Source organism: Pseudorasbora parva, chromosome 20 (assembly GCF_024679245.1).
Source record: "Pseudorasbora parva isolate DD20220531a chromosome 20, ASM2467924v1, whole genome shotgun sequence".
In the NCBI taxonomy this organism is placed as follows: Eukaryota; Metazoa; Chordata; class Actinopteri; order Cypriniformes; family Gobionidae; genus Pseudorasbora; species Pseudorasbora parva.
In genome coordinates, this window is record NC_090191.1 from 26,660,328 (window position 1) to 26,672,748 (window position 12,421).

At 38.0% G+C, this 12,421-nt stretch overlaps 1 protein-coding gene across 2 annotated transcripts; it reads left to right on the forward strand.

The window, feature by feature from the left end:
* The first annotated feature begins 647 nt into the window (after positions 1-647).
* cep83 (centrosomal protein 83) lies at positions 648-12,057 on the forward strand. 2 transcript variants are annotated; one of them, XM_067428153.1, is made up of 16 exons: positions 648-728; positions 1,365-1,570; positions 1,678-1,828; positions 2,937-3,029; positions 3,246-3,377; positions 3,455-3,706; positions 4,697-4,828; positions 4,941-5,055; positions 5,132-5,276; positions 5,354-5,503; positions 6,029-6,104; positions 6,212-6,369; positions 6,969-7,098; positions 7,236-7,339; positions 11,184-11,352; positions 11,502-12,056. In XM_067428153.1, exons 2-16 carry the CDS (start codon positions 1,365-1,367, stop codon positions 11,649-11,651), a joined length of 2,163 nt encoding a protein of 720 aa, XP_067284254.1. In that variant the 5' UTR covers positions 648-728; the 3' UTR covers positions 11,652-12,056. The 2 variants fall into 2 exon arrangements, with proteins under 2 accessions (XP_067284254.1, XP_067284253.1); XM_067428152.1 differs by lacking the exon at positions 648-728 and adding an exon at positions 774-968 and having other exon boundaries at positions 11,502-12,057.
* The last annotated feature ends 364 nt before the right edge of the window (positions 12,058-12,421 follow it).

Below are 12,421 nucleotides of genomic sequence, written 5' to 3' on the forward strand. Positions count from 1 at the left end.
CTCTGGCATTCATATTTAAGATAAAAGGGCTTGCTATATGTCTGCATATCTAGAACAGCCAGTAATTCCCACCCTCTGCTGGCAAAAAAGCGTCATTGCAAATAGCATTGCGACCTGGACACTGTCATCATAATTTACACAATCTCATGTTTTAAACACGACATGCCTTTATATAAAAAACAGTACAAAGATCGATGCAATGACAATGAAAGGTGAGCAAAGATGTGCCAAATAAATGCAAAATCGCCATATATATATATATATATTATTTTTTTTATTTTTCAATATTAATAAGTAACGTATTTCAGCAATAATTTAACAATGAATGAACGTTAAACGTATTTTATTCTAATTTATTTTGTTATTAAAACATGGAAAAACGAAAAGCTCACAGGAAAAAAAAATTGTTGACTACAACATATAATATTTAGTTGGTTTTCTCTTATTTTGAATGGCTTTATAATTTCTTTGTATGGCAGCCTGGTCAAACATGATCACAGATAAAATATAAATAAAACCAAAATCACAACAACGCAACATGCTTTATTTTTTTTAAATTTATTAATATTTTAATAAAGGTGAAGATGTCGACATGTTTATAGGCCGGACATGACTTTTAGCCGTAAACAAACGGAAAGTATCAAACTAAGTCTTTTATTTTGAAAGGCAGGCGACTCTGGCCGCCATCATCAACACGTAACTGTGCGTCGCTGTCAGTGTTGTATCAGGTAACTTTACAGCAGCTAAATTATAAACTTTTCCCCCTTAAATCACATATGTATTGTTATGGTGTATGCAGTTTTGAGCGGATGCAGTAGGTTGCACCCAGCAGAGGTGTTTATTTATGAAATAAGTGCAGTATACAGTGTTGCTCAAGCCCTGTTCTCATGACATTTCAAGCAACAGTTCGAACTTACACTCAAGGACAACACGAAATGCTTCATCTTGCGCTGGTTTAAATGCACGAGGTTAGTTTCCCTAGTGGATCGGTTGCTTTGACAACATGATAAGCCGTTATGCGTTTATGCTGGGGTAGCTCTGTTTCTACAACACAGAGTGAATCACTGGAGACCACAGCCTGAGCTTCACATCTAATCACTTGAGAGCAGAGGAGCCAACAAGGACTCTTCTGCTGCACATGTACTGATTAGATGCTTTGTTGGAGCTAACTAGGCTCTTAAACGTGATTTTAAAATAGTCAGTCCTGATGAGATGTGTCTGCATCTCTTGACTTTGGTGAGCTGAAGTCATTTGCGTTGATTGAGGTCCTTTTCAAGAGTGTTAGTGGTCTCAGAGGGAAGTATAAAAAGTATTTTGCTTTTATTCCCTCAATCTTTTTTTCCTCTGTCTCTGCAATGGACCAGATGAACCCTCCAGCATTAGGGCAGTCATCTGCCCTGTTCCCAAACCTGCAGCATGCAGGAGGAGGTGGGAAAGCTGCAGTCCTCCTGGGTGGCTTGACAGGACTCACCAGCTCTGATATGGAACTCCAGAAAATGCTCATTGATGAGCGAATGCGCTGTGAGAACCACAAGACCAACTATCAGACATTGAAAGCGGAGCACACGAGGTGAGTGGCTGTGCTCGATTTTACTGTGTATTTTTATGCAGAATATTGTGGTTGATCATTTCTACAGTTGTGGGATGCAGGGTTAAATTATGTGTTAATGCGCGCAGACTGCAGGATGAATACACCCGGGCTCAGAGTGAACTGAAACGGCTGCTCAGTGATCGGCAGGTTGCTCAAGAGAAACAGCAGCTGCTGCTGGCTGAGCTCAGAGGAGAACTGCTAGATAAAACAAGGGAGCTGGAAGAGCTTAAACTGCAGGTACACATGTCTGTCCACTTACTGTCCACTTAAGTCTTCATTTATGCAACTTTCAGTATATATGGTTGGTAATTTCATATTAAGTCACTCAAAAATATTGTGTAAAACTAGTTTGACATACTAGTTGCTATTAATTTAAACGTATTAATACGAATACTAGTCACTCATACATTCAGATATTAATGTATATGACAATAATCAAAGTTTCATGAAAATTCTAATTATTACAATACAAGTTAAACATTTAGGATACACCTACTTATTCTATGTTACTATGAATATTTTCACATTTTAGAATACTATTGAATTCATAAAAAATGTGTAAATATGTGGAATTTTCAAAACATTAAATGCATACAATCTCGTTGCCGCACCACAATGCTTTGTCAAGATTTTTTTAGAGACAAAAAAAGTGTTGAAATTATGAAAATAAAAGAAATCAGGACTATAGAACATTATTAAAAATAAACCAGTTTTATTTTAGTATTTAAATACTATTATAGCATTTTAAATTAACTTTTATTTTTATATTTTTTATTTTTATATTATATTTTATATTTTTCAAATGTGAAGTTTTGGAAAAATTAATATGTTTTTTCAGCTTTATTTTTTGGGGTGTTTTATATTTAGCTTTAATTTATTTTTATTAAATTTTTAGTCATTTTAGTACTTCAGCTTATGCATTTAATTTTTAATAGTTGTAATGTACAATAACACTTGAATTATGGCCCGGACCATAACTATAATGATTATGATAAAGATGTAATTCTAAAAATCCTTTTAAATATTAAAGAATAGATATTGAGTCCACACCACAACTATAATGATAATGATACAGAGAAACAATATGGTTCGAATAATTTTCACCATCTGATGAACGATAAAAACATTGACAGCCAATCAGAATCCATTCTGCTTTAAAGTGCTTGAGAATATAAAGCACTAGGTGACATACTGTAACTGCAGCACAAACTTTTCATATTGTGCATTGGCGTGGACACTAATATAGTTATCATTCTTGGTGTGGAACAGCCCTTTAGACATTTTGCTGACAAAGTAGTACTTTTTCTGTGTTGTGTTGATCATGTGTTTGCGTTATGTGTTTAAGGTGCTGACCCCTCAGCGGCTGGAGCTCTTGAGAGCTCAGGTGCAGCAGGAGTTGGAGGCTCCCATCAGAGAACGCTTCAACAAACTCCAGGAGGTAACAGACGCCTTCCCGCAACATCTGACTCCTGCGCCACAACTATTAACTCCCTTTGCCATGACAACCACATGAGTACATGCTACAGTCAGAATCCTGTCCATCACAGATGGAAAACAATTGGATTGTTTGTCTTTACTGCACATTATACGAGACATTTAGTAACTAAAGTAGGCTTAATCTTAAATTGTTCTTCTTTATTTCTCTCTGTGACAGGAAGCTGAGAACTACAGGTCAGAGTACAATAAGCTTCGTTACGACCTCACTTTCCTCAAGTCAGAGTTTGATCACCAGAAAGAGGAGCATGCTCGTGTCCTGGAGGAGAGACGGATACGACATGAAGCTGATGTATGTTTTACCAATTTGAATCTGTATTTTGCAGCAGTGTCTCTTTATGAAGGAGTGTTATATATGTGATTCTGCAGGTGGCCCGACTCGAGCATGATAAGGAGGATCTGGCCACTCAGCTGCAGAGCGGAGATCCGGCACGGAACGGGAAGCGTGTTGAAGCCCTGCTGAGGGAGAAAGCTCAACTCCACCAGCGGCTCAAAAGCCTGGAAGCAGAGGTCACTGAACTCAGAGCAGAGAGAAATAACTCAGGTGCTCAGGCTGAAAACGTGCAGCGGATTCAGATCCGGCAGCTGGCCGAATCCCAGGCTGCAGTAAAAGCCCTGGAGGTGAGCGTATTTAAGTAAGGGTTTGTGGGTTTTTGTTGACGCATGCAAATAAGTTCATACCTTACTGTTTAGTAAAAACAATTAAGTTTAGTGTAAAAAGTCATATATATATATATATATATATAAAAGCTATAACAAATTTGTCAGAGCAGTGGACAATACACATGCTCATTATACATGAAGAACTATTCACTCAGTATCTCAATCCCATTTTCTATCAATCCCTTTTTTCTATGCTGTCATAAAAAACTTTGGACCCACTTTGGTGGCCTTAACTACTATGTGCTTCCATCAAAAAATAAGTACAATGTATTTTTGTGCCCATATTATATTGCAAAACACTTTTGCTGATATTGAGGTGGGATACGGGTAAAGTTAGGGACAGGTGTGGCGGTTTGGGTAAGTGTAAGGGTAGGGGAAGGGTCAACAGTAATTATAAATGTAACTACAAAAATGTATTACAGAAGTAATTACATTCAGGTATTTTTTTAAATGTAAGTACAACGTAAAACATGTATTTCCACAATAAGTGCATTGTATCAAACAATTAATTTAAATGTTAGTACATAGTAATTAAGACCATCTAATATAAAGTGGGTCCAAAACTTTGTTTTTTATAGATGCACATGCACCCAGCCATCCATGTCTGTTTGAGCAGACCACACGGGCCAGCCTTTGCTTCTCACGTGCATCAATGAGCCTTAACCACCCATGACCAACAAGTCTGAGATCACATTAAACGTCTTTAATTCTAATTCAGATCTAACTATTCTAATTCAAATTTGTACAGTTTAGAATTTTTAAAAACATACTTTATATTTTTAATATGAATATTTTATTTTAAATATATTATGTTCTGCATTTCTGTATTTTTTTATTTATTATTCAGATGTGACGTATATGTCAGTGTCACAACATTTGACATATAAATATGTTATACAGATTTTAACAATAAAGATATTTGTTTAATATCCATCTGTTAATGTGCAGGCAGAGAAGCAGTCTATTCGTATGCAGTTGGACCGGACGGAAAGTGAACTTCGTCTATCTCAGGAACAAAACACACTCCTCACAGGCAAACTGCACAAAGCCGAGCGGGAGATAAACTCACTCAGCAGTCAGGTACACGAATACAGCCTGAGTGACTTGACCAGTCAGATTCTATGATCTCATGTCCAAATAATTTGTATCTGTAGTGATATATCCTGTTTATTGTGTATGTTTTATTTGCCAGGTTGAAGAGATGAAGCACACGCATAAGCTGGAGTTGAGCAACGTAAAACTAGAGGGTGTCAGAGCCAAAGGAGAAATAGAAAGAGACAGAGACACACTGCAGTGCCAAGTAGAAGGTAAGCATCTTCTTCCTTCTCTTTTACCTTCTTTTCTTTTAACCTGTTTTACAATAATAGTGTTTTTCTCTCTTAGGTCTGCAGTCAGATATTGAAGTCATGAAGTCAGCGTTGGAGAGAAATAAAGACTTGATATCAGAAAGAGAGCGAGAGATGGTGCGCAGGGTTCAGGCAGCGAGAGAGGAGGAGATACACAAGATGGCCACCCTTCAGGAAGAGAAGTAAGCAGGAATATTATCAGACAAGGAAATTATTGAAAGCCTTTTGCATCTTAATGCATTTATTTCATTGTCACCAGGCTGGAGCTGGAGAATCGTTTATCTGAGCTCGAACAGCAGAGAGCTCTTCAGGAGGCAACGGGGAACTCTCAGAAAGAGGAGTGGGAGGAGCGTCTTCGTGCCGCCCAGCTGGGGGAGGAGTCTGTTCGTAAGGAATTGCAAAACCTGAGGCAAGCTTCTTGAGGGTCAATTATTTTCGTGCACTTTGAGTTAAAAAATTAAGAATTTACTTAAAGGTATAGTTTACCAAAAAAGGACATTTCTGTCATTTAATTTCTCACCCTAATGTCATTCCAAGCCCATAAAACTTTAATATTCTCTTCAAAACACAAATAATGATCTTTTGGATGACATCTGAGAGATTTTTGTCCCTCCGTTGGCAACAACGCAACTACCACTTTGACACTTCAAAAAGTTCATAAAGAATATATGAATATAATCCATATGAATTGACCGGTTTAGTCCAAAGAGACTTGATAGCTTCATATAATGAATAGATGTAATTTAAGCTTTTTTATTCATAAAATATCTTCATTTTGTGTTCCAAGGATGTACAAAAATCGTACAGATTTAGAACGAAATGAGAGAGTAATTTTTCATTTTTGGGTGAACTATCTCTTTAAATGCTCAGTAGCTGTAAATAATATGATTTCCATCAATATGATTGATTTCCTATCTGATTACATGTGATACAGAGCCAAAGTTCAGCAGCAGGGTCAGCAGCTGGAAGAGCTGGAGACCTCGAGAGCAGAAAATGCAGACCTGAGACAAGTAAGTCCTGTAAAATGAGTGAAATTACTGTAAATGCACATAATATTGAAGTGGAAGTCATGCTGTATCACATAAGTCAAATAACTTTTGTAAATTGTGTTTCTCAGCAAAACGCTGAGTTGAACCTACAGATAGGAGCTCTTTCTCACTCGGAGAGTGAGATACTGGACACCAACAACAGACTGAGAGAAAGTCTGGAGCGAGTGAGAGAGGACCTACGGAGCGCTCGCACACAAATGGAACGGACCCAACAGGAAGCCGAGAGGTACACCTTATGGCAACCTGGATACTAGCAATGCTGTCAAAGGAGAACTAAAAATATTTCAGAGAATGCTGACAGTTTGCTGAATGAGCATCAAAATGTGCTGTTTAGCATTTCTTCAGATTAAAGGCTTTAGATTGCTAAAATGAAATGTTGGTTTCAAAACAAGATTCAGCTTGTATAAAAGTGCATATAATCTTCAATGACAAATATGGATGATTTGTTAATAATGGTTCAAAAGATCTATTTTTTTGTCTTGAAATCATGTTTAAAAATTAAAACATCAACAAATGTAAATACCGGTTTATCAGTTTACCATGATATATAATTTTTTAACTTTTTTAACTAACTAACTTTAGGCCTAACTAACAAGAATACCGAAAATTATATAGATTTAATCTTTCTGTGTGTAAATTACTTATCCTGTTTTTCTTAATTGTCTGTTTTTGATACAATTTTACTTAAGTAAAAATAGCCTTAGATGTTATAAAACAATCAAATTAATTAATTCAACTACACTTAGTTAGAATAAACATTATTACAATGTAGTGGACATTGAATTGTTAAAAGTGAATTGTCAAGGCAATGTTTTATCATCACAGGTTGGTGGAGGAGAGGCGGGTGGAATGGTTGGAGGAGAAACACAAACTGCAGGACAGAGAAGCGGAACTACGGGAGAAATACAGTCAGGCTAAAGAGCGCCTGCAGAGGGCAGCGTTTGCTCAGAAAAAGGTAGTGCATAATGTCCAGAAACTTTTTTGCAACATGAGATGTTTATTTTTTAGTGTGTGTAATTTTATGTTTTTATTGTATTTATTGTTATCATGATTATTATTAAAGGTGTGTTATTGGTCCGCTTTTTTATCCAGAGGAAAACCATGACTGAACTAAAAGAAAATAAACTTCAAGACAAGATTCAGCTCCTGGAAGCCAAAATAGAAGAGCTTGAAATTGAAGCAAGCACTGCAAAAAAGTACTGTTTTTTCTGTTTATAACACTTATCAAGGGCCTGTTGCTATAGAGAGAACAAGCTAGTGATATTATTTTAGTTCTTTTAGGATTCAATGTGACATAAAGAAGATATACACATACACTCCTGAACAAAATCTTAAGACCAGGGGATTCATTGCAAGTTTTACACATTTCGCACTTGTGGATCATAACCGGTTTGTAGGTGCTGATTCAAAATACCAAAAGAAGAAACAGGAACAAGAGACAAAAAATAGAGCGTCGGATCCTGCGGCTCAGTGCAGGTGAAATCTTTTTGGGTCTACCACTTGACTTTTTTGTCCCATAACTCAGGATTTTTGAAGAAATGTAAAATGACTGTCTTACTGCGTCCAACCTCAGCAGCGATGGCGCGTTGCGAAAGGCCTTGCTTGTGCAGCTCAACAGTCCTGCCACGTTCAAAGAGAGAAAGCCTTTTTGCCTTTGCCATCAGGAGTTTTTGACAGTATGACTGCTTGAAGGACAATGACATGAAAGCCATATTTTTGTGCAGATTTGACCTTTTTATGGCTATGGTCTTAAACTTTTGATCAGCTGATGAACATCCTGTTTCAGTTTAAATGCAGTTTTCAATAAATTGCCTACTCCCTATTTTTTGTCTCTTGCTCCTGTTTCTTCTTTTGGCATTTTGAATCAGCACTTACAACGCGGTTATGATCCACAAGTGCGAAATGTGTAAAAATTGCAAAGAATCCCCTGGTCTTAAGATTTTGTTCAGGAGTGTACATACATACATACATACATACAGGTGCTGGTCATATAATTGGAATATCATCAAAAGTTGTTTTATTTCACTAATTCCATTCAGAAAGTGAAACTTGTATATTATATTCATTCAATATATTTCAACTGTTTATTTCTTTTAATTTTGATGATTATAACTGACAACTAAAGAAAATACCAAATTCAGTATCTCAAAAGACCAATACAAAGAAAGAATTTAAAGTAATCTTGGCCAACTGAAAAGAACATGAAATGTATGAGCATGTACAGCACTCAATACATAGTTGGGGCTCCTTTTGCCTGAATTACTGCAGCAATGTGGCATGGAGTCGATCAGTCTGTGGCACTGCTCCGGTGTTATGAGAGCCCAGGTTGCTCTGATAGTGGCCTTCAGCTCTTCTGCATTGTTGGGTCTGGCATATTGCATCTTCCTCTTCACAACACACCATAGATTTTCTATGGTCAGGCGAGTTTGCTGGCCAATTAAGACTAGGGATACCATGGTCCTTAAGCCATGTACTGGTTGCTTTGGCACTTTGTGCAGGTGCCAAGTCTTGTTTCCATAAAGTTGGTAAGCAGCAGGAAGCATCAAGTGCTCTAAAACTTCCTAGTATATGGCTGCATTGACCTTGGACCTAAAAAAAAACAGTGGACCAACACCAGCAGATGACATGACACTCCAAACCATCACTGACTGTGGAAACTTTGCACTGGACCTCAAGCAACGTGGATTGTGTGCCTCTCCTCTCTTCCTCCAGACTCTTTGACCCTGATTTCCAAAGGAAATGCAAAATTTACTTTCATCAGAGAACAACTTTGTACCACTCAGTAGTCCTTTGTGTCTTTAACCCAGACGCCATGCTTCTGACTCTGTCTGTTGTTCAAGAGTAGCTTGACACAAGGAATGGGCCAGCTGAAACCCATGTCTTGCATGCGTCTGTGTGAAGTGGTTCTTGAATCACTGACTCCAGCTGCAGTCCACTCTTTGTGAATCTCCCCCACATTTTTGAATGGGTTTTGTTTCATGATCCTCTCCAGGGTGTGGTTATCCCTATTGCTTGTACACTTTTACCATATATTTTCCTTCCCTTCGCCTCTCTATTAATGTGCTTGGACACACTCTGTGAACAGCTCTTTTGTAATGACCTTTGTGTCTTGCCCTCTTTGTGGTCGTCTTTTGGACAAATGTCAAGTCAGCAGTCTTCACCATGATTGTGAAGCCTACATAACTAGACTGAGAGACCATTTAAGACTATTTTAGGCTTTTGCAGTTTTTTTGAGTTAATTAGCTGATTAGAGTGTGTGGCACCAGGTGTCTTCAATATGGAACCTTTTCACAATATTGAGTTGGGATTTTCCTTGATAACAACAATGATAACAATTAAACTTTCATATATTTTAGATTCATTGCACTCCAACTGAAATATTTCAGGTCTTAAAAAATTAGCATATCATGAAAAGGTTCTCTAAACAAGCTATTAACCTAATCATCTGAATCAACTAATTAACTCTAAACACCTGCAAAAGATTCCTGAGGCTTTTAAAAACTCCCAGCCTGGTTCATTACTCAAAACCGCAATCATGGGTAAGACTGCCAACCTGACTGCTGTCCAGAAGGCCATCAGTGACACCCTCAAGCGAGAGGGTAAGTTTCTGAGCGAATAGGCTGTTCGCACCTCAGGGGGAAGGAAAATGTGTGGCAAAAAACGGTGCACAACGAGAAGAGGTGACCGGACCCTGAGGAAGATTGTGGAGAAGAACCGATTCCAGACCTTGGGGGACCTATGGAAGCAGAAACATCCAGAGCCACCGTGCACAGGCGTGTGCAGGAAATGGGCTATAGGTGCCGCATTCCCCAGGTCAAGCCACTTTTGTGCTACAGAGAAGCAGCACTGGACTGTTGCTCAGTGGTCCAAAGTATGGTGTTGGTCTACTGTGTTTTATCAAGGGCAGGGTCAACGCAGCTAACTATCAGGAGATTTTGGAGCACTTCATGCTTCCATCTGCTGAAAAGCTGAAAAGCTGCTCACAGTGGCAAAACCACTGGTAAATGGTTTACTGACCATGGTATTACTGTGCTCAATTGGCCTGCCAACTCTCCTGACCTGAACCCCATAGAGAATCTGTGGGATATTGTGAAGAGAAAGTTAAGAGACGCAAGACCCAACACTCTGGATGAGCTTAAGGCCGCTATCGAAGCATCCTGGGCCTCCATAACACCTCAGCAGTGCCACAGGCTGATTGCCTCCATGCCACGCCACACTGAAGCAGTCATTTCTGCAAAAGGATTCCCGACCAAGTATTAAGTGCATAACTGAACATTATTATTTGAAGGTTGACTTTTTTTGGATTAAAAACACTTTTCTTTTATTGGTCTTATGAAATATGCTAATTTTTTTTAGATAGGAATTTTGGGTTTTAATCATTAATGCATGGGTCAATGTATAAACAAGCAGCACCTGACCGACGTTTTCAACTAACCCGTCCTCAACTCAGACCGCAAAAAAGAATTGTAGGTCTACCCAACCCGCTTCTTGACCCGCATTTCTTAAGTAGTAAATGCTCATCATAACGTCAGTTTATTCATTTTGTTTCTTTTTCTTAACAATTAATATTCTGCATGTGTTTATCCAGCCAAAAACTGCGTCCTTCCTCCGACTTTCCCAACAAAAATAATCCTACAATCCTATTGAAACATAGCAAAAAGTAGGCTATTCCTCATATGTTGGAAATTTTATTGTTTATTGATTTTTAATTGACTTCTACTTCTACTTCTCAAACCCCCGTAGTACGAGCTGTGTTTGTGATGTTTGAGCCCGGCGCACAGAATATTTTTAAATTCTGCTAGGAATACTGTAAATACTATGTGCACTAAGCTCTGTGTGATCGGCTGCAACTTGAAAAAGTTTAAAACAAAAACAAACTAAGTAGGAGAGTATGTACATGTTGCTTATGTACATTTAAGGAAACCCCTTGCTCACAAATATGACATGCAAGTGCCATGCCACTATAATTTCGCCAATTTTTTTTTTATTATTGCCATTTTATATACTATTTCTTATTTATTTTTATGTTTGCGTGCTCAGGAAATCCTCATACTCTGAAGAACACACTCAGCTCAGCAAGCGTCTAAAAGAGCTCCAAAGGAGACACAATGAGTTTCGCCGTCTGTTGCTGGGCAACCAGATAACCTCCTCCACCCCTTTGGCCCAATCTCTCTTCATCCCAACAGAGTCCATCTTCTCAAACATACAGGTGCCTGCAAACATCCCATCTACAAAGTAGAATATTCTCTTGTCAGCCATAACCAAACCCAGGATATAAATCTACTGCTTTCCCATCCTTCTCGCTTTCTCTTATCCCCTCTTCTTCCTACTCATCTGTTCCTGCATTTCCTGTCTCAGGAGGAGCAGCACCAGAGGGAGTTATGTGTGCTGCGGAGACGCTTGGAAGAGTTGGAAAACAGTCAGCAACAGCAGCTGGAAGAGCTGGCTGCTCCTTTGGACAGAGAGAGACTCTCAAGCCCACGGGACGTCCTTCCAGAACTTTCTTAACCACTACTACCTGTGTAATTACATTCATCCAGTGCCAAAAACCGGACATACTGTGACATTTGTGAGCCGTTTCCTTTTAAATGACTCATAGTGCTTTGCAACAGAAAGGTCATGTTTTAATAAAAACCTGTTGCATTATTTATTAATTATTTGTCTGATGGTTTTTAAAATGATTTGATTCTGACAAGCTTGTCTCTAAATGCGCTCACCCGTGAAACGTGTTTTTAATAAAGGACATTGTGTCTTATATTATTTTCAGTTTTTGATTACCTTGAACTTTTGACCGAATAACTATGAGTAAAATACAGAACTTATGTAAATTAAGCCTAATCAAAGAACTTGAATCTCTGGCAGAAAGTATAAAAATGTAAACTTAATTTAAGCAGTGGGCCACAACACACAGGCCCAGTTTCACAGACAGGGTTAATATTTAGCCAGGGTTAGACCTTAGTTCAATTAGGACCTTTAAATATTTTTTATAAACCTGCTTTAGAAAAATAACGTGTGCATCTTGATATATTTTTTTAAATATATTTTAAGATATGTCAGTGCAAGTTGCTTTCAATTAAAACAGTTAAAAAAATGAACATTTTATCTTGGGACTTTATGCTTTGTCTGTAAAACCAAGGGAAATATAAATTACTTAATTAAAAAATTTAAATCGAGTCTTTGTCTGCGTCTCAAAACCTATTGAGCTTCCTACATAGGTAGCACATGCCCAAAACCCGATCTCGTGAGAAAACATAACGCCACATTTTGGTGACTTCATA